At 43.5% G+C, this 22,975-nt stretch overlaps 1 protein-coding gene across 6 annotated transcripts in view; it reads left to right on the plus strand.

Moving 5' to 3' along the window:
- Positions 1-22,975, plus strand: part of SLC10A7 (solute carrier family 10 member 7) — a 227,014-nt gene that overhangs the window by 95,519 nt on the left and 108,520 nt on the right. Inside the window, exon 6 of one of the 6 annotated variants that reach the window (XM_060178978.1) lies at positions 14,698-14,789. The exons of the other annotated variants lie outside the window; for them this stretch is intronic. Within the exon in view, the coding sequence (XP_060034961.1) occupies positions 14,698-14,727 (30 nt within the window). The 3' untranslated portion in view covers positions 14,728-14,789. Of the gene's footprint in view, positions 1-14,697; positions 14,790-22,975 lie in introns of those variants that run through there. 6 annotated transcript variants of the gene reach the window in all.

Here is a 22,975-nt window from a genome sequence, read left to right on the forward strand (position 1 = left end):
TTAGTGCCTGATTTAAGCCTGCAGCAGACTCCCAGATTAGAATTGTAAATGCTGAAAATGAGAGGTTTGTTTAGAAAGCAGAGCTGTCTGTGGCAGGGACCTACTTTAGCTTTCTAACACACGCAGAATTAATTATCACCAGTGGGATCTGTGCTGCTAACACGGACTCTTCTGCATGGCTTGTGAGAATTTATAGGGTTGATGGCTCCAGCCTCAAGTGGAGCCTCAGGAAGGGGAGCAGTGAATGGTAAATCTTCATACTGGTCCCCAGGGCGGCATTTGAGTTTGAAGCCCTGAGTTATGTGGGTCTCAACCTCTTTTCCTTTCCAGGTCCTTCCTGTGGCTCCTGGTTGTCATCATCATCCGTCCAGATAATGCAAGTTCAGAAATCACGGGTCCATGGGGAGGAAGGCGGGGGAGAGCCCTGCTATAAGCAGGCTGGCTGCCGACCTTTCACCTTGCTGTCAAGGTGACAAATGTTTGTCCTTAAGGGAACACTGGAGGTTAAATCACCAGTGTTTCACTCACTTATCTTCTCTCCTAGACCCACCAAGCTCTTCAAATTTACAGCAAGAGAATCTGAGAAAATTAGGCTACTCCCAGTCTGCCCAGAGATGCTCTCCACAGGCCCCAGAGAGTGCCTGCATGCTGTGTTAGGGACCCAGGAATCTGAATTGGCAAAAGTCTCTCTCTCAATATATTGTCACGCTAGGGCTTATTCAGAGGAAAGTTTTGAGAGTATTCGAAACTTTGCAAATAGAATGATGGGATCATGAGCACAGACTGCTTTTCACATCTGCAGGTATTAAGGGTGGACACATCCTCACAGAGAGACACTCACCTCCTCCCCCAACCTGCATTAATTCTGGATGTGGCTGTTCTGGGTGTGGTCACCTTCTTGTTGGCCTAGTCCATTCTGTCCTCATATCACAGTGAAGATGGTCATGACAGATGGACACTGATCATGCTTCCTAGTGAATTCACTGTATTTCGTGGGTGACTACCCAGACCCCTTGTGTGCTGGGCCTGTGAGCTGTCCTCTACCTCCATTCCCAGCCCCCTCCCATGCCTGCTTTCCTACCCCCCAGGCCAGCCACCAGGCGGACAGACTTAGAATTTCTCCAGTTCATCCCTTCAACACATGCTTCATTGAGTTCTCCTCTGTACTGAGGCTACAGAAGCACAAAAGCCAGACAAGAAGTTATGGAGCTTATATTCCAGCAAGGGGGAAGTAAGATGGAAGATGTGCAGTTTATGACTAAGATGTCAGTTGAAAGCTATATATTTTAGTTCATGTGTGTAAACGTGTGTCATCTGGGGAAAATGAAGCAGGTTGGGGAGGAAGATTGAGTAGAAACTGGAAGGACTGCAATTTTGTGTCAGGCTAGCATCATGAGAGAGAGAGAGAGAGAGAGAGAGAGAGAGAGAGAGAGATGACCCAGGGACTAAGCTCGTAGTGGCAAAGCAATACAAATCTTTATTCATTCGAGTGCCCCAGAGTTGGGTGGTAGCACACCTGGTTAAGCCATGTGGTGCCAACCGCAATAGCCGGCATCAGCCTCTTGGTCTGCACTCCCACCCTCCTCCAGGTCGGGACACAGAAGAGACAAGACAGAAACGGAAGTGGCTTGACAATACCATACATGGTTAGGAAAGGGGTGGAGAAAGGCAAAAGGGGGCCAGGAATGGTATGGACCTCCCCAGCAACTGTTGCTAGGGCTTTAACTGGTAGGATTAATAATAATGCCCTGGAGGCAGGGAGTGTCTTGAGGGTAGAAAAAAGATAGATCAAAGGAATGGAGTGGGTGGGGATCTTTCAAGCAAAACAATGAATATGTAGATAGGCCATAGTATCAGGAATGCAGGGTGCTTTGTGAACCCTGCCAAGCTCAACCACATTCACACAATTTCCTGACAATTTTGTTTTTTGGTTTGCTTGCTTTTTATTTATATTTAGGAAACACTGACAAGACCATAGGATAAGAGAGGTACAACTCCACACAATTCCCTCCACCAGAACTCCGTATCCCATCCCCTCCCCTGATAGTTTTCCTATTCTTTAACCCTCTGGGAACATGAACCCAGGGTCACTATGGGGTGCAGAAGGTGGGAGGTCTGGCTTCTGTAATTGCTTCGCTGCTGAACGTGGCGTTGATGGGTCGATCCATACTCCCAGCCTGTCTCTCTCTTTCCCTAGTTTTTATGAAGGTGAGGAGAGGGCCAAGGCTTGGAGGAAATGAAGGAGCCAGCCATGAGGACACAGGAAAATGGCTTCTGTATAGAGAAAGCTCCAAGAGCCCAAGCACTGAGCTAGAAGGGCCAGTATGGGATGGGTGATAAAGCTGAGTGCAGACAGTGCAGACCAGGGGGCAGCTTATGTAGTGGGCACCTTTGGGGGCACTGAATGACCTTTGGATTAAAATCTGAGTGACAGGGCTTAGTAGTCAACTCAAACTGCCAGAACAAAATGCCCTGGACTCGGTGGCTTAAACAGTAGATGTTAATTTTTCATAGTTTTGAAGATTGGGAAGTTCTTGGCCAAGGTGCCAACAGATTCAGTGAGAAAATTCCATCTTGTAGACTGTGGCCTTTTTATTGTATTCTAGTATGTTGGGGAAAGGGGAAGAAGAGAGCATGAGAGAGGGAGAGAGGGAGAAAGGGAGATATATAGAGAGAAAGCGCGTACACTGGTATCTCTTCTAGAGAACACTGCTATCTCTTCTACCCATCCTTATGACCTCACATAAACTTTATTTTTTAAGACTTATTTTATATATTACATACGAGTTTTCCAAGAGAGAGACAGAGAGAGAAAGTGGAGATTGAGAGACCAGAGAACCACTCAGATACATGTGGCACCATTGAGTGAACCCAGAACCTCACGCATGCCAAGCCCAGCCCTCTAGCAGCTGAGACATTTTCCTGTCTGCGTCTTTAAATTTTAATGTAAGCTTAATTCCCTCCAAAAGATCCTAGCTCCAGACACTTCAGCAGCTGACTGTGAGATGAGCTGTTCAGCCCAGAGCGGGTGGGAAGACCTTGAGTTCTGAGCAGAGCAGTGACACAGTCTCACCTTCAGCCACCCGGTTGTCAGGGGCCTCTGGTGTGAGGGGCAGGTGCAGAGAGACCAGTTAGGGAATCGCCTCCCTGGTTCATCCCAGAACATTAACGACTTCAGTCAGGTTGGTAGCAGCTGAGTCAAGTTCATTGTGACCTCGAGGGGTTTGGGACTATCCCCTGGACTGCATATATACTGCTAGCTTCTCGTGGTTTTCAAAGCTCCTTACATAGTCTCTCCAGCAAGCAGGATACCCTCAGGTGAGGGAAGCACTGAATTCTGAGACTCGGATTTCCAGTGACTCTAACTCTGGAGTCAGAATGCCCAGGTTTGCCTTCCCTGACTGTGCCCCTGATCTTTGGAGCTCACCATTGTACCAAGCTGGCTTGGCATGTGCAGGTTAGATGAAATATCCTGTGTGGTGGTGGCCTAGTGGAGTGTCTGGATCAGTAGTATTAGCTGCCATCACTAAGCTCTCTCCTATTTTTGGTGGTGCTGGGATTGAGTCTGAGACCTTCCTTGCCTCAGGTATCAAGTCTTTTTGCATAACCTTTATGCCATCTCCCCAGCCCTCTGCTATTCATTTTACTTTTTCAAAAGTTTTATTTATTTATTGGTTAGAGACAGTCAGAAATCAAGAGAGGAAGGGGAGATACAGAGGGAGAGAGAGAGAGAGACCTGCTTCACCACTTTGCCCCTGCAGCTGGGGATCTGGGGGCTTGAACCTGGGTTCTTGTGCATTGTACCATGTGTGCTTAGCCAGGTGTGCCACCACCCAGGTCCCCTACTTTTTTTTTTTTTAATATCACCAATAAGATTGCTTAAGCAACATTTAATTCATTCTGGGTAATAAGGTGTAAGTTATTAGGATCCTGGACCTGTAATGAGGAGAGTCAGGTTAAAATGGTGAAAAGTAAAAACAAGAAAAGAAAAAAGTCAGGGAATATGTGATTTTATCCCCAGGCCCCTGGTATAGGGACATAAATCCTGTGTACTTTAACATCTGAGGGGGCAGAGTGGCAAGAGGATAAGAGTCTTGGGGCTGAGTGGTGGCACAACTGGTGAAGTGCATGAGTCACAGTGCACAAGGATCTGGGTTCAAGCCTTCTTCCCACCTGCAAGGGGGAATCTTTACCATCAGTGAAACAGTGCTGCAGATTTCTCTTTCTCTCCCTTTCTGTCTCCCCTTTTTATTTCAATTTTTCTCTGTACCTGTCCTAAATAAATAAATACATTTGGGGCCAGGTGGTTGAGTGCACATATTACCATGTGCAAGGACCTGGGTTCAAACCCCCAGTTCCTCACCTCAATGGGGAAAGTCTCACAAGTGATGAAGCATGTCTGCAGGTCTCTCTATCCCTCTAAAGATTTTATTTATTTATTTATTTATTTATGAGAAAGATAGGAGGAGAGAGACGAAGAACCAGATATCATCTGGTACAGGTGCTATTGGGGATCTAACTCAGAACCTCATGCTTGAGAGTCCAATGCTTTATCCACTGCACCACCTCCTGAACCACCTCTCTCTCTCTCTCTCTCTCTCTCTCTCTATATATATATATATATATATATATGTATATATATATATATACCTTCCCTTTCAATTTCTCTCTGTCCTATCAAATTAAATAAATAAATACATTAAGTAAGCAAATGCAAAATAAAAATAATTAGAAAAGAGTGTAAGACATAAAAAAATCCTCCAATATGAACCTTACTGTTCTTTGCCAAGGCAGAGGTGAAATGATGTGTGCTTGAGTGACTCATCTGAAACACCTGGAGATAAAATGCCTGTTTATCATAACATGGTCGTCTTCGGATATATGAAAAAAAATCAGATTATGTAGAAAATATCATCATATAGTGATTTTGGCTAAAGGAGAGGCTTTCCTCTTGCATATGTACTTATGGAAAAAGGGAAGTTTAAATGGTCCTCGTGAATCCCTCCAGGCTCAATCTGACAGAATCTTAGAAATACATTTTTGAAAATGACTTCTGTTTCTTTGGAGATATTGACTGAGTGTTTACTAGAAGGAGCTGAATCAGGCATCAGGAGTAGCATGGTGCACAAGCCAGAAAAATCCTTCAGTGACTCACAAGTCGGGAGAAGAGAAGAGAGGGGAGGGAAGGGGAGGGGCCTTCCTGGGGCAACTGTAGAACTCATGCCTTACCATACAGAAAGCCTTGAGTTTGATACCCCAGCACCACATGGGAACATTATTGAAGGTCCTGGGGAACTTCATGGATGGTAGAACAGTGCTGTGCTGTCTCTCTTCTCTGTCACCTCTCTCTGTCTGTCCTTCTCTTCATTTTTCTCTTCAAACATTTGAAGCCCTGAGTTCTTTCCCAGCACTACCTAAAATTAATAAATAAAAGAAACTTCTGAACTTTGAGTTATTGCGTTTGAATTTTCACTTTCCTTTGCACCTAAAACTCAGTGCAGAGAAGTATAGCTATTGCAATTTTTGTGATCCAAAACTAATGTTTGAAGGTGTTTACAATAAAGAATGCCACCTTTAATTAGTAATCTGTCTTAAAATCACCCTTTGAAGTGATAAAGGAAAAGACCTTTCAGAAAATCCTGTGAATTGCTCCCTAACTCTCTTAGGCCAAGAAATTATATTTTATAATGCCTGTGTGTGTGTGTGTGTGTGTGTGTGTGTGAGAGAGAGAGAGAGAGAGAGAGAGAGAGAGAGACAGAGAGAGAGAGAAAAGATAAAAGCTGGCTGTGGAGATAAGAGCTGCCTTCACTGCTGACTTCAGCAGGTGTTAGAAATGCAGTTGAGGGGGTCTGACTAAAGATGATACAAATTTGAAGTGAAAATGCCACTCGTCTCCATGCCGTGTTCTGCACGTGTGAAGTTTCCAGCAGTTAAATTATTCATCTTATTGTGAAAACCAGTTCGGGAGTTGGGCAAAAGGTGCCTTTTACATTTAAACTGTTTCTTTCCTTTCTTCCTTTCATCTGCACTTGACAGGCAAAATGAATTTCATTTTGTAATTTTTACTCTAGAAAGTGTATGACTTCTATCTGTTTATGAAATAAACAAACAAACCTAGGAACTAAGAACTCAAAAGGTTTCAGTGACAACATAAAACAACAGGAACTAGATATGGTTTTCCTTGCTCACATGTGTGATAGTCAAATATGAAAGTTATGATTTAATTATCATGACCCTCATCCTTGATCTGAACTACGTCACGTGTCCATGTGCACGTCATTCTGTGGGTAATCTTACATCCATGAGTCTTGGTGGCTTAAATGGCATGTAAAACATTTCACCTGAGTTGAAGGCAAAGTTACATTTTTTTAAAGATAGAGACTGAGAATGTTTATGTTTATGTATATGTATATGTTTATGTATATGTATATGTTTATGTATATGTTTATGTATATGTTTATGTATATGTATATAGAGAGGGGGAGGGAGAGAGTCTACAATGTAAAAGTTTCATTCAGTGAGGGTCAGGCTTGAACCTGGGAGAGACACACACACACACACACACACACACACACACACACACGCACACACACACACCATGTAGCACACTATCCAAATGAGCTGTTTCCTCAGCCCCAAGTTATAGTTTTAGGGAAATGTTACGATTCCTGAAATTATTTCTACTCTGATTTTGCTTTTGTTCTGTAAGGCAGAGCATGGCAGAGCATTGGGACCTAGTGGTTGATACTAGGTGTGGACATATCTTTGTGTGGAATACCTAAGAGTTTTCATATATGTCTAAGAGAAATGAAAACGGGGCTAAGCGGTAGCTCACGTAGTATGAAGTGCAAGGACCTGTGCAAGGATCCCGGTTCAATCCCCCTGCCCCCCCCCCTTCAGGGGGTTGCTTCACCAGCAGTGAAGCAGGTCTGCAGGTGTCTTATCTTTCTCTCCTCCTCTCTGTCTCCCCCCCCCCCGAAAAATGGCCTCCAGGAGCAGTGTATTTATAGTATAGGCACTAAGCCCCAGCAGTAACTCTGGAGGCAAATAGAGAGAGGGAGTAGGATAGGGAGTGGGAATGGGAGAGGGAGAAAGAGAAAACAAAATGCTTAACCTCATTTTAAAGTTGAAGAAAACATGAACATCCACCCACCCATCTCTTGAGAGTCTACTTGATAGACTTACTGAAATTTTGATTCAACCTGTGCAAACATATATGTTTAATTCTTTTCTTCTTTTCTATTTTGTTTTATTTGATAGGAGAGAAATTGGGGTGGGGGAGAGGAGATAGATCAAGATTAGCTCCAATGCTTTCTTCAAAGTAGTGGAGGTCAGACTTGAACGTGGGTTAAGCATATGGCAAAGCAGTGCATCATTCAAGTGAGTTATTTTGCTGGCCCATCGGGCTAGGCTTAGAATTCTGTTTCCAATCTTTATGAGTTTGGCAATTTAATTACCATCTCAGGACTCATATTACTTTGAATGTAAAATGGGGATAATAATATTATTATTGTGGCATTTTTGAGAGACTAGATAGCAAAGAGTGGTCTGCAGCATTATAGGAATCTAATTTAACCTTCCTTTTCATTGATACATCAGCTGACTTTGCAGAAAAATCCCACTTCTACTACATTTTTATTTACATTTTATAACATTTAAGAAAATGTACATCTTCACTTGGGGGTTGATATAGTGGTTTTCCTATTTTGGTTGCCCTCCTAATTGAGGATTTGGGGAGAAATTTTGAGGTGTGCTGCCAGACTGATGCATGAGGGAAAAGTATTAGGCCTGGAGTCACACTGTGCTGGTCCTTTCTCTCTCTCTCTCTCATCATAGCACTGCTGAACTCTGGTTTATGGTGGTGCAGGGGGATTGAACCTGGGACCTTAGAGCCTCAGACGTGACAGTCTGTTTGCATAAACACTGTGCTGTATCCTCCACCCAACTTTTTGAGTCTGTATGCACCAATTTGAAACTGTAGAAAAGTCACCACTTGAGTCTATTTTCTCATCTATGGGTGGGGAGGTAGTAATAATAATGATAACATTAAGAATAACAATATATAATTATAATACTCCTATCTAACTAGTCTGTGAGAATCAAATGAGATCTTCTTCTAGCATTTGCCCTTCTTCCGTAGCCAGTCAACAGCGTCAGGTTGAGCCTGATGTCAAGTTTCGAGACCTCCTTTGAATCTGGAGAGGTGGCAGTCGTTGACTATGTGGGTCATAGTCTGTCTGGAGCCGCAGGGGCAGTTCGGGTCGTCTCTGGCTCCCCAGCGATGGAACATAGCGGCGCACTGGCCATGGCCTGTTCGATAGCGATTGAGGAGGTCCCAATCATAACGTGCTAGGTCAAAGCCGGGTGGACGCTTGCAGGGGTCTGTGATGAGGTGTTTGTTCTTGACCTCAGCTGACTGCCAACTCTGTTTCCAAGAGTCTGGAACAAAGAAGTTCAGTGTAGGCGCAGGAGACCAGATTGGGTGATGAGACGTCAAGCGTTGAACAGGGTGGGCGAAGATATCCGCGTATATTGGCAGGTCCAGTCGAGCGTAGATGTGGGAAATGAACTTAGATGATGCCACATCCCGACAAATATCTGGTGGGGCGATGTTGCTAAGAACTGGCAGCCATGGAACCGGGGTGGAACGGATGGTTCCAGAAATTATCCTCATGGAGGAATATAATTTGGAATCGACCAAATGGACATGGGGCTATGGAACCATACTGGGGCACAGTATTCTGCAGTGGAATAGCATAATGCCAGAGATGATGATCGTAGTGTGGAAGCGCTCGCGCCCCATGAGGAGCTGGCCAGTCTTGCAATGATGTGATTCCTCGCGCCCACCTTTGCTGCAGTTTTTATGAGATGTTCGTGAAATGACAGAGTGCGATCGAGAGTAACGCCAAGATAGACTGGCTGGGCTTCATGCCGGATTCTCGTATCGCCAAGCTGCACATTAAGCTCACGTGAGGCCGAGGCATGGTGTAGATGGAAAACAGATGATACCGTTTTTGCAGTGCTAGGGATTAGTCGCCATTTTTTACAGTAATCAGATATCAGAGACATGTCTTTCATGAGTGCTTCCTCGAGGATGTCGAACTTGGATGCCTGAGTTGCACAGCAGATGTAATCGGCGTAGATGAACTTCCTTGAAGAAGTTTCTGGGAGGTCATTGATGTAAATATTAAATAGCGTAGGAGCCAGAACAGAGCCCTGGGGGAGGCCACTTGAGACAAGTCTCCATCTGCTAGACTTGTCACCCAGATGCACCCAGAATCTTCTGTTTTGGAGAAGAAACGATATAGTGTTGGCCACCCATGGAGGCAGGCATCTTGAGATCTTGACTAGTAGACCACGGTGCCAGACCGTGTCATAGGCTGCTGTGAGATCAACAAAGACAGCACCCGTCTTTAAATTCTTCTGGAATCCATTTTCAGTGTAAGTTGAGAGGGCCAGGGCCTGTTCGCAGGTAGATCTTCCTGGGCGGAAACCAGCTTGGGCGGGTGATAGGAATTTCTCTGTAAGATGAGAAATACATGACAGAAGTAGCCTCTCAAGGAGTTTGTAACACACGGAGAGGAGAGAAATTGGTCTATAGCTGGCGGCCAGTGTTGGGTCTTTCTTTGGTTTCAAAACTGCTATTATCTTCGCACGACGCCATATTTGGGGCATAGATTCGGATTCCAAGATGTGGGACAGGAATGTAGTGAGCCACTTCTTTGCCACGGGCCCCAAGTTAAGAATGAGTTCTGGGGTGATGTTATCATAGCCAGCAGCCATTCCCGGTTTAACCCTCTTCAAAGCGTCTTCCAGTTCAGACAGTGTAAAGGGAGAGAGTTTTGGAGATGGACAAGATAAACGGAAGTGGGATGACCACTCATGGGAAATTTCTCTTTTCCAGACTGGGTCGATCTTAGCACGTCCAACTTGAGTTAGGTGACTGGCCACTGAGTTTGGAGATACGGGAGGATGGGAGACGGGAGAGGGTTGGCTACCGGCACCCAGACTATGAAGAAGCTTCCAGGCCTTCCTACTTGAGTGGGTGAAGTTCAGACTTTCCGTGAGATGTTGCCAGCGGGCTTGGCGTGCTGCATCCAGGGAGGCAATGAGATGGTCAGCCACATCTGGATCGCTCGACTCATCATACTGCTTTAGTAGTTGTTCGCATTCAGCATCAAGACAAGGCGTATAGTTAGCAAGTCTCCCACGAGGAATGGCTTGGGAAGCTGCTTTGAAGATGGCTTGGCGGAAGCGGCTGTAGGAATCTTCAGAGGGGATAGAGTTAATTGGAATTGCAGGAATAGATTTGTTGGTAAGATCACTGAACAGACGCCAGTTTGCTAAGTTCCATCTTAGTTTCTCCGAGCACAGAATCAGTGGGAGCTGGAGACCAATGTGGATGATAGCTGGGTGGTGATGACTGTGCAGGAAGATCTTGAGAACTTGTCTCGTAGCGGGAAAGGCTTGGCCGTTGACTGTGCTAATCCAGCACAGGTCGGGTGACGAGTCTTTATTCCATCTAGCACTGTGAAAAGAGCCTGGCTGTTTGGGATCGTATAATAGGGAGAGGTCATTCGCTGAAGCCCAGTCGGCTAAGATAGAGCCGTCAGCATGAGTGGAGGAATATCCCCAGTCTTGGTGATGACTATTAAAGTCTCCAACGTAAACGGCTGGGTGATTCGGGCTAGGCAGGACCTCATTATCCCATGAGGCACCGGGAGGCTTATATACGTTGACGAGCTGAATAGTTCCAATAGTAACAGAGTCGTAGAAGGTCGAAGAGGCTGTATGGTAAACGTCCGCAAGATATGATTTGCCGTAGATGGCTCGGCCGTGTTTAGGATGGAGATTATAGCATATTAAATCGAATCCACTGATGGTGAATCGAGCAGCTTCATCAACTGCTATATGTGTTTCTTGTAGGCAAATAACATCTGCCTGATGCTGTATCGCCAATTGACCAATAAGAATGCGTTTGGCAAAGGACAGCCCCTCAACATTAAGTTGGAGGACTCGAAGAGCAGGACCAACAGCTTGAAAGCTGTCAGGAGCTGCTTGTTGCTGGCTTTGAAAGTGACTGGGATCCATGTGGATTCAGTCGGCTAGGAAGGATCATCAGTTTCCCGAATGAATGGGTACTCACGGGATGCACCACGGGAAGGTCCATCCAATGCATCCCATATCAAATGAGCTGATATGTATGAACTACTTGGTAAAATAGTAAGTGTTCTTAAAGGTAAACTGTCATCACCTATAGTTTATCACTACCAAATGGATCACATATTCTTTCCCACTAAGAGGAACGATTATGCTCTGAAATACTAATTTTTTATATTTTATTTTATTATATTTTATATTTTATTTTATTTATTTATTCCCTTTTGTTGCCTTTGTTGTTTTATTATTGTAGTTATTGTTGTTGTTGTTGTTGGATAGGACAGAGAGAAATGGAGAGAGGAGGGGAAGACAGAGAGGAGGAGAGAAAGATAGACACCTGCAGACCTGCTTCACCGCCTGTGAAGCGACTCCCCTGCAGGTGGGGAGCCGGGGTTCGAACCGGGATCCTTATGCCAGTCCTTGTGCTTTGCGCCACCTGCGCTTAACCCGCTGCGCTACCACCTGACTCCCTGAAATACTAATTTTAATTGCTTATTCTTGTTGGTATGCTTCTAAAAACCCCTTCTGTTTCATTAGTTTAATCCCCCCCTGCTTAACACTATTCTATTTACGTAACCACTTCATTCTCATACCAACATATTCTCACAGCGAAGCACCTTTTGTCATCCCTTACTGGTCAGATAAGTCTAAAAACTTTGTAGCAATTCAGATAATAAGTTTATACCATTGAATATACACAATAGTAGCCTCCCACACAGGGTTTTTTCTACCATTGACATCTACTTGAGATTTTACTTGATACAGGGGTGACCACTCTATTCTAGGGTTCTGAACTGTTCACACGATATACAGTAACCCAGTAATGCTTTGGCTTCGTAGCAGTTCACAGTGTACTATTTCTCTCCATTTAAAGGAGAAATGAAAACGAATTCTTACACTCTGATCACAGAGGTGAGGCTGCCAAACAGAGGGGCTAGTGGATTGGGGTGTGGATGGAGGGTGCACAGTGGATTTTCATGGAGGGGTAGTACTTCTTTGTGGTTACCAACGTCATGAGGACCTGTGAAATTCGTACCACTTAAGTCTACAGTCTTGCAAAGCAATCCTTTCCATCAAAAATTTAAAATAGAGGAAAAGGATTGTTCTAAATAAAAGTCGAGGTGTAGCTTGCATGTTGTGAAATTTGCTCTCTGTAGTGTGCAGGCCTGCAAGTTTGCACAGATGCACGCACGCCTACATTTGAGGTGTAGAATATTCCATTGCCCCAAAAGTTTCCTCATGCCCCATAGGAGGGCATGCCTCTGCTCTCACTCCCAGCCCCTGTCATTTTGCCTCAGCCTGAACACAGCGTAAATTGAATCATACATTATGTAGTGTTTCGAGTTTGACAAATGTGGCATTTTTATTAATGCACCATTTTTAAGCACCATCCTCTACTATTTCGAAACAAAATAGTTATTGCTCTTATTTTAAAAAAAAAGCACCCCAGAGTTGTGTTGTGGAGTGTGCTTTTTCACTGCTTGAGAGACACTGGCTCATGTCACCTCACGTGTGTGCAGAGGCTGAGAGCATCTGCATATGCTGAGCACAGACCTACAGGGACCCACTGTAATCCCCTCTCGGTGTATCTCATGTACTGAAAGGGCAAAGGCTGGATGGTCTTTCAGAATGAAGTAGAAGATATTTGCATCCAGGCTTCAGTGCAGAGTTGCTGTTTATTGTTCAAATTGTAGTTTTGACCATGTATATTTGACCATGGAATTAGGATTTCAGAAGTCATCTCTCCCTCTCTCTCATAGCCCTAGGACCTCCTATATGAATGAGTTCACCACCCCCAGGCCAATTTTTTACTTTTTTTTTCCTTTAATTTTAGACACACACACACACACACACACACACACACACACACACACACACACACACACACACACACAGCACCTGGGCTTTCCCAGGTACATAGCTCTCCCTTGTGATACTAGGATTCCAAGCTTAGCCACACACACAGCCAGGCAGGTGCCCTGCCCTGCCCTGCTCTCCCAGTAAGCTAGCCTATGGACCCCTGTCTTTCCCCTAACAGTGAAATGATTGTGGCTGGGGAGGTTACTGGGTGGGTGGAGTTCATGAATTGGAGGTGTGAGGTCCCTGGTTTGATTCCCCTGCACACCATTCTCTCTCTCTCTCCCCTCATTAAACACAAAACAAAACCAAATCTTTAAAAAGCACCAGTGAAGCTGTTATATTTATTTTGTGGGAAAGACTCGGGGCTGGAAAGCTGACTTCTTTGTTCAGCCTGCCTCCAGCCTCATTTGTGGTCGTGTGGCTTCTGCAGATGTTGAATTAACCTGGCAGTTTGTAAAAGGGAAGCCAGGAGCAGGAAAGCTTTTATGCCCAGAATGCATCAGGCTTCTTTGCGAGAAACCAGAGTTGCTCAGGAAAGTCACAGGAGGGGTCTTAAGAAGCAGGCACAGAGCAGAGACGTGGCTGTGAGCTTTTTTCTGCATCAGACTGGCAGGGGTGTCCTGGCAGACGACCCGCCTCCCAGTATAGCCAGTCAAGCCACTGTGTTGATGGTGTCATTAGCAGAGCAGAGAATAGATTGTGTGGCATCAAGGTTGATAAGACTCTTCTCCTCAAAGCTGCAGTGAAACACGTAGGGACTCTTCTCCACTCCAAAATAAATAGTTGGAGGGCCTCAGGTAGGAGCAGAACATTAGTGCAGCTGTTAGGTATTTAGTAATCATCTTAAAAATAACAGTTCCTATAGAACAAGAGTGTCTTAACCTGGAGGATTGGATTCCTGGGAAGTTCTAAAAATTTATATTCAGATTTCATTCTATAATTGTATATGGATTTTTCTACAGAGAAAGGCCTTAGCTTTCATCTAATTTTCAAAGACTAAATGCAGTGTATCTGTTGAATGCTTAAATAACTCAGACCCAACAGAATTTTTCAGGTCTTCTCGTCAGAGTGATTTTAAGACTTCCAGATTCAAATTGTTCTATGTTTAGACAGCTCTGTGTTTAAGCAGTCCTTTCTTTCTTTCTTTCTTTCTTTCTTTCTTTCTTTCTTTCTTTCTTTCTTTCTTTCTTCCTTTCTCTCTCTCTTTCTTTCTTTCTCTCTTTCTTTCTTTCAACAGATGAACCTTATCTTTGATGTGTAAAGGACTTTATGGTTGATGTTGTATATGGCATAAATGATTTTATACAAGGTATTCTGCCCCACCAAAATAATCATCAGTCTCCAGGCTACCAAATTCTGTTTTTCTCTTGAGGAAGATAAAATGTATTGAGCAAAATTATGCATTGTTTTCATATGTGGCATTACAAAGGAGTTATGAAACCCTTTCATTCTTCATTCAAGATTATGTAGAGTTCAAGGTAAATTACAATAATCAAGTGTTTGATTCTTTGCTAGTTCTTTGTGAATTTGGGGTACTCAAAATATATGGAAATTTTCTTAGTTAGACTTAACAGTGAAATATTGATAAAAGAAGAGAGAGAAAGGGGGAGAGGGATAGTTTTAAAAGTATGTTCTCCTTTATTACAAAACAATTATTAGCTTTTCATTGTCTTCCAGGTTACTCCTGTCCTTTGGAAGTGCGTTTAAATGACTTTTCCCTTGTGGATGCAACTGATAGCATTTTCCAAATTGATTTTCTATCTGTAATATCCCAACCATATCTCAAACCTCATTATAGCCCTTTTCATCATATCTCCGGCTCCATTAGTTGTGGCAGGATCTCAAAACTTAGTTTTCTCAGTAAATTTTATTACTGTGGTTACCAATTCATTATAAAATGATCAGAGGAAGAGGAGGATGGGGAGGGGAATTGACATATGAGGATGAAGTAAAAGATTAGGACTCTGTGGTCTGGGAAGCAGAAACCTATCAAATGATGAAGGAGTGACTTTGGTAAGGAAACATGGGCCAAAATGGTAGACCTGAATAAAAATAAAACAGCATGCACACAAGTCTAAAAAAAGAATAAAGGAGAAGAAGCAGAGCACTACTTTGCCGGTAATACTAAAAGTCCTGGGTAAATCTACCTCTGTACCAGACAAAACCCAAAGCCAGCAAATCTGCCTGTAAGTGCTGCAGCGATCCTAATTGCAAACATGCCAACTGTAGGCTTTCTCTATTTTTCAAATATTTACTTACTTATTTTCCCCTTTGCTGTCCTTGTTTTATTGTTGTTGTGGTTATTGTTGTTATTGACGTCATCGTTGCTGGATAGGACGGAGAGAAATGGAGAGAGGAGGGGAAGACAGAGAGGGGGAGAGAAAGACAGACACCTGCAGACCTGCTTCACCGCCTGTGAAGCGACTCACCTGCAGGTGGGGAGCCAGAGGCTTCACTGGTTTTGAAGCGCCCACTTTGCAGGTGGGAGCAGGGGTTCAAACTCTGTTTGTTATTCCTTGTACATGTACATGTCTGACCAGGTGCACCACCTCTCAACCTCTCTCTTTCCTCTTAACTCTCATTTTTTTCTATGTCTGAAAAAAAAAAAAGAGGAGCAAGAGGAAGAGGAAGGGTGGGAAATGACTTTCAGGGCCAGTAGGTTTGCAATGCAGGCACCAAGCCCCAGCAATAATCCCAGTGGTAATGAAAAAAAAAATCTAACAATTAAAAAATATCTGTGAGTTAATACTATTTCCATGGTGCCAGAAACTTAGAAACTTAATTCCAAAGAGGCTACCGAGAGTGACTGAAAATCTTTAAGAATTGGTAAGCCCTGAATCCCTAGGCTGAGGATCACCAAGTTCTAAGGAGGAGTGATGTAATAAACCCACACCTGTCTGTTAGAGCAAGACTCTGGCAAAGGCAGTCACAATGACCACTAATAGAAGGAGTGGACACTTAGGGGGCCAAGAGGCCTGAAGGTCCGCAAGACAGGTTCCCTCTAGGAGGTGGAGGGAAAAGTGAGTTAAGGATGATTCCAATCACTTTAAAATGATGTGGCTCTGGCTGAGGATACTGGGGTCTACTGGAAGGGACTTGGACTAGTGTACTCTGGGGTTATGTGAGCATCAAAAGAAATCATGATAGTCAGAGATTATAACCAGGCATAAAGTGGAAACATGCAAGACCACTCAGTTGTACATAAATATAGAAGCTAATTTTTGAAGAAGGATTCTGAAAGGTATTCCACATAGAAGGAACGATGGAGTTAGAAAATCACCATTTAAAGCAGTGATGTAGTTCTACAAATTTGAACAATTGCCAAGGAGAGATGGGAAAGAGACTTACTGTGGTGATGATTTTTCATGGCACACACACCCCAAATCATGTTATATTCCTGAAACTGAGCTAATGTTCTATATCAATTTCACATCTATTAAAAAAAAAAAAGAAGACACCATCCTCCCATGTGACATCCAGGAAAGCAGGGTACCTCCCTGGGGGCTCCTGCCAAAACCACAGGGGCTGCATGCAGGGCCTGACTTTCGTCATCAGAAGCACTAGCATTGTGAAAGTCAAGGAAAGAACAAAGGGGTTGTTCCAGATAAAGAAACAATTGGGTGCAGAATGTAACACCAGATGGGAAAAGGTTGAGACAGGTGAGGCTGTGGACTGATGGGAATGCCCTCAAAGACTTAATGGTACATAATGTTTGTTACTTATTCTTAATTTGAAAGTGTGTCTCTTTAGTTGTGTGGACACAAAGTTTTAATAAGTTCTAAACTGCCCTGCATGATTAGGTTTAATTATTGCCCTTTCACTCAGTTTTTTAAAAAATGTTTCATAAAGTGTATTTTGATCTCGCTTTTAAGTTTTTTGGTTTTTTTTTTTTTTTTTATTCCCACCAGGATTATTGCTGGGGCACAGTGCCTGCAGTATGAATTCCCCCTCCCTTTTTTTCTATTTCATTTGATAGGACAGAGAGAAATTGAGAGGGGAGGGGAAATATAGAAAGGGAGAGAGAAAGAGAGATGCCTGCAGACCTGCATTACCCCTTGTGAAACATCCCCCCTGCAGGTGGGGATCGAGGGCTCAAAGCTGAACCCTTGAGCACAGCAATGTGAGGGCCTCGCCAGCTGTGCCGCCACCCGGCTACCTTGGTCTTATTTTTATATTGCTTGACTTTTGCAACCAGAGCAAAAAATGTTCAGATCCAGAGCACTCCAAATCACAAATTCATTGTTTATCTGTGATGTTAAATTTTATTTATTTGTTTATTTTTTACATATGGCATTTGAGAGAGTTTCACAAGAGATAGAAAGGCAGAGTGCACCCAGAGCAGCACTCTGACGTATGTGAGGCTAGGGATCAAACAAGGGACCTCAGGTACTTAAGTCCAGTCTGTCACTGATTGATTAATCTCCCCAGCCACTACACCTATAAATGTTGCCTTGTTTTCACATAATTTCCTTTCAGAGTTTACTTTCGACATACGTATTTCACACCACAGCATCTCCAACAGCAAAAGAATGATACTGAGAGTCAGGCAGCTGTGGCTTCATACCCTGGCTGTCTCTCCCTCACTGTGTGAATGTGATGAGCCGGTGCTTTGTGTCCACAGCTTCCTCACTGTAGGGAGCAAGGCTTCTGTGGGTCAGATACAGGAATCTGAAAGGCCCCTGCACAGTTGCTGGCATGTTAGACACATGCACAGAGTTGTTTTCTCCTTTCTCGCTCCGATCCCTTGTCTCCCCTGAATTACTCATGCAGGGCAGGTGGGGGGTGGGGAGTTGGGGAAACACACAGCTTATTAATCAGGGACCCTAGGAGAAGGGCTCTGTCCCTGCCCTTTTGTTCATATTTGATTTCCCTCCTTGGATCTGACTCTTCCCTGTATTTCTGTAATTAAGTCATCCATCATCATTCAGAAGATGGGCCAGGCCAGACATGATCATCATTTGGGGGCAGAGGGGAAGCTGAACCCAGAGAGGATGAGAGGGTTGCTAGAGCATCATGGGTAACCAGGTGACCAATAGCCACTGTGAGACAGGGGACAGGCTAGAGCAGGCCTTTCCAACCTGGAGACAATTAGCTGCTTCTGGCACACCCAGTCTCTAGGAAAAATAGTGACTGGGGACACCACACCACTCCTGATGCTCCTCTCTGACTCCTTTACAGCACACAGGTAGCTGCTCTCAGACTTGGGGCCATTCTGTGTTGGCCATTTTCCTCAAGAGCTTTCATCAAGAGCTTCATTTGTTCTTTGTTCTGTTAGGGGTATTTCTGCATTACTAACCTCCTTCCCGCTTGCATATATAAAAATATATTCCCTAAATGTCAACATGCATTTTATGCAATCTTTATTACACACCAGTCCATTTCTGTTTCTTTTGCATGCCTATCTTCCTGCTCCCCTTTCTCTTTCTTTTTATTTCCTCCTGCTTAGTGCCATGTGTGTGGGGACCTTGAGCTTGTGCTGGTAGTCCAATGTTTCCAGTCATTGTAGGTGAACTGAAACATGGCCAGTGGGACCTGAAGTCCAACATCCTTTGGCTGCTTGAATCTGAAAAAAGCTGTGGAAAAAAAGGTCCACAAGTCAAGAACTAAGTTTCTGCTCCCAGCAAGAGTTCAAGTGATGAGATTCTGATCCTGTGTCCTTAGTACTATTCCAATTTCTACCACAATGCCATCCCTACCACTGTCTTAGAAGAAGTGCTTCACCAAGGACTATATCATATCAGTGGCTTGATTAGTAACTCAAGAGCCTGATTTCCAGCCCATGCATTGTACTAAGGCCCAGAAGTCAGCATAAGATTGTGTGGGTCACTATGAGATCATGCTCTTATAATACTTTCCCTCCAGTCATGGCTCTTCTTCCAAGCAAACAGTTTGAAACAGCTGTAGCAATCTCCATTTCTTTGCCTTTAAAAAAAATTTATTTACTACACAGGAGAGAGTTTTATGGGACAGGACAGATAGATAGGTTAAGTAGGTAGGTAGGTAGGTAGATAGGTAGATAGATAAAGATAGACCAGAGCTTCATGCTGGCACATACAGTGCTGGGGATTGAACCTAGAACCTCAGGCATGAAAGCAAAGTGCTCTGCTAGTTGAGTCATTTCATTGGTCTCACAGTCTTTCACTTCAACTGGTGGCAACTCTCCTCAATTTATTCTGTTCCCTTAGAATCTGACTCTGATCTTAACTCAGATACCAGTGACTGCCATCTTGCCAAAACCAGAGATAGTTTCTCTGTTTTTTTCTTATTCAAACACTTGGCAGGGCTGAGTATAAGTGGTAACAGATTTCCCTCTTCACCTTCTCTGATACCTTCTCCTGGGTCTTCCATCTACTTCACAAACTGTTCCACCACAGTTTCTTTACAGATACTCTGTTCTGTTTCACCTCTTGTAGCGAGCATGGGCATGGTCCTGGACTTTGTGTTCAAATAATCTCTCTCTCTCTACAATAACTAAAGTTTATTGACTCTCTAAGTGTTTATGCTACCAAATTAATATCTTCTGACCTTACGCCAAATGCCAGAATGATGTATCAAAATACCCACTTGATGTCTTCTCTTGGGTAATGAATCAGCATTTCAAGTTAACTATATAAAATGGAAGTTTTGATCCACTCTACCAGTAAACTGCTTCTCCCTCAGACTTCAGTAAAGGACTCTGGCCATCACCTGAATTTAAGAATGTTCCTTCATTCCTCTCATCCCATAATATCTCCCTCTCTCTAACTCATCATGATGCCCATCTAACTCTGCCTTTTTTTTTTTTTTTTTTCTATATTTATTGGAAAGAGCCAGCCAGAAATTAAGAAGGAAGTTATAGTGAGGGAGACACCTGAAACACTGCTTCACCACTCACAAAGCTTTCCCCCTGCAAGTGGGAACTGGGGGCTCGAACCTGGGTCCTTGTGCATTGTAACATATATGCTCAGCCAGGTGCACCACCACATGGCCCCCTCATCAAAATGAGTCTTGAGTTCATCAACCTCCCTTCATCTCCTCTGTACGTTGTCATTGTTTCTTAACTGGTTCCCTTACTTCTACTCTGATCCTCCTAAAATTTGAACTTCACACATCAACTGAAGTCATCTTTTTTAGAATATATATATATATATTTATTATTTTTATTTTTATTTTTACCAGAGCACTGCTCAGCTCTGACTTATGGTGGTGCAGGGGATTGAACCTGGAACTTTGGAGCCTCAGGCATGAGAGTCTGTTTGCATAACTTATGCTGGGAGTCGGGCAGTAGCACATCGGGTTAAGTGTAGGTAGCACAAAGCACAAGGACCAGCATAAGGGTCTCAGTTCGAGCCCCTGGCTCCCCACTTGCAGAGAGGTCACTTCACAAGCAGGTCTGCAGGTGTCTATCTTTCTCTTCCCCTCTCTGTCTTCCCCTTCTCTCTCCATTTCTCTCTGTCTTATCCAACGACGACAACAATACTAACTACAATAAAAAAAAAAAAAAACAAGGGCAACAAAGGGAGTAAATAAATAGATAAAACTTTGATATTATGTCTTTTAAAAAACTATCGTGCTATATGTCCCTGCCCTACTTATTTGTGTATTTATTTATTGACCAGAACATTGCTCAATTCTGGCTTATGGTGGAGCTGGGGATTGAACCTGGGACCTCAGAGCCTCAGGCTTGAAAGGCTTTTGCATAACTATTATGCTGTCTTCCCAGCCCAGAATATAATTTCTCCCATTGTTTACCTACTTTTAAAACTGTAGCATCTTCCTGTTGCCCTTAGGCTAAGTCTGGACACCCTAGCCGGGAAAGGCCGTGGCCCTGTGTTATTCACATCCCATACTTCAGTAACACTTCAGTAACATATGATTTCTTTCCTCAAGCACTAAGTTTGTTTTCGCCTCTGGGTCTTTACACCAGCCCTCTGTCTGGAAAGTTCTTTCCTTAGGTCTTCCCTGAATTAACTACTTCTTGTCACTCGATATAAGTGGCTCCTTTCAGTGGCCTTTGCTGAGTATCAACTCAGTATCTTGTTGTCTTAGAAGTCGCTGTCCTTTCATTCACCTGTATTCCCAGTCAATCCCCAGAAATTCAGTCTCCAAAAGAATCCTTTGAAAGGGAGTGTCCTGACCTGCCATTTCACGTCAGTGTCCTTGCTTCTTACTTTGTTCCTGGTATGTAGTCTGTGTTTAATGCCTAGAGGGTAATCGAACCCTTTTTCCAGGACTCACCGCAAACAAAAAGCCCAGGGAGTAGTCGCCTGTCTTAGCAACTAGAGGTCTGTGATGTGTGCTCACAAGTAGGGCTCCACTTTTCCTACCTTGGATTCCTTTTCCTCCATTGCTTCCTACTTTCCTTCCTTCCTTCTCCGCCTCTCCTCCTTCTTTCTCTTCCTCTTCTTTTTCTTCTCCTCCTCTTCCTTCTCCCCTCCTTTCTTCTCCCTCTCCTTTATCCTCTTCTCCTCCTCCTATTTCACAAATGTTTTTATCTGCTTATTTATTTATTTTCGATAGGGACAGAAAGCAATTGAGAGGGAGGGGGAGGTAGGGAGAGAGATCCTTGCAGCGTTGCTTCACTGCTTATAAAGCTTTCCCCTGCAGTTGAGGACTGGGGACTTGAACCCAGTTCTTGTGCTCTTCAATGTATGCACTCAGCCAGGTGTACCACCACTGCCCCCCCCTTTTTACTTCTCTATGGACTTGTCTTTTGTTTTCATCTCCTAGTTGTCTTTTACAAAGCCACAATTCATCTTTCTTGTTATTTGACATAACCCAGTGAATCTTTTCTAAAGGCGAATCATTCCAACACACTGTGGTCCATAAAGTTCTTACTTATTATATCAAATTAAGAACTTCCTGATCATTAGCTCCAGGCTTGTCTGCTTTTCTTATCACAAAAATTTCTCTGTTGTCACCCACTGTGTAATCTTGTATAGATTTTTCCTTTGGAGTTTCTGATTTTCTTGATCTTAATTTGCCTTTTCTAACTTCTTTTGTGATGAAGAAATTCCTTTCTTATTGTTTCTTTCATCAGAAAGGTAACCAAGTAGTTAAGCTAAGCTATAATGAACACCACATACTCGCCCTCCCCACCCCCCGTAGTTATTACCTTCTTTTTCTTTTCCTTTCTTTCTCTCTTTCCTTATCTTTCTATCTTTCCTCATTATATTCTGATGGATATTTTATTGTGAAAATCATTGTCAGATTGCAGGACACCGGCTGATGTAACAAGATTAAGACCTTTTTTTTCTAATTGATAAGTTCCAACAGAAGAGGCCTTTTATAGTTCACAGAGATTTGCTCATGCAAGCACACATCCACTTACGTTCAGAAGCCTCAAGGTGTTCCCAAGAGCTATTGTGTTCTGATGTTGTAGAAAAATCCCAGTGCTCTATCAATAACACCTTGAAGACTTGACATTCTGTTGTTGAGGTGGTCTGTAAGTCCTCAGCAACAACATTCTACACACTGGAACTTCCTGAGAGCTGACTGTGCTTTACAATCCTGCCCCTTAACTCTGGTCCCCAGAGTCTCTTCCAAAAATGAGCTTAAATTTTTTTGTTGTTGTTATTGCTTTATCTGGTTTTTCATCCCGCTGTAGTTTCTGCTCTGTTTGTATTATTAAATCACACTCCAGAGAAATCTCCAAGGTGTGTCTTCTGACCTCACCTTGAGTCTGCTCTCATCCATTTACTCTACAGTGACTGTGGACTTGAGTCTCCTGCTGCTTGCTTTACCCTGTTCTTGAACAGCCTATGAACTTACTTTTGACACCACTCAGCGTGCAACACTGGCCACGCTGGAGAACTTCTGTTGGATACTCTCACTGTGATTTGAAGTTCAGGAAGGAGAGATATTAGAGAAACTCCATTAAGCAGGGTAGGAAAAAAAGGTTAAGTTGTCTGGCTGCTGAAAATGGTAGGTTGCCTTGGAATTCTTTTTGATGAAGACTAGAACATTGTCAATCTCC

This window comes from Erinaceus europaeus, chromosome 19 (genome assembly GCF_950295315.1).
Source record: "Erinaceus europaeus chromosome 19, mEriEur2.1, whole genome shotgun sequence".
NCBI lineage: Eukaryota > Metazoa > Chordata > Mammalia > Eulipotyphla > Erinaceidae > Erinaceus > Erinaceus europaeus.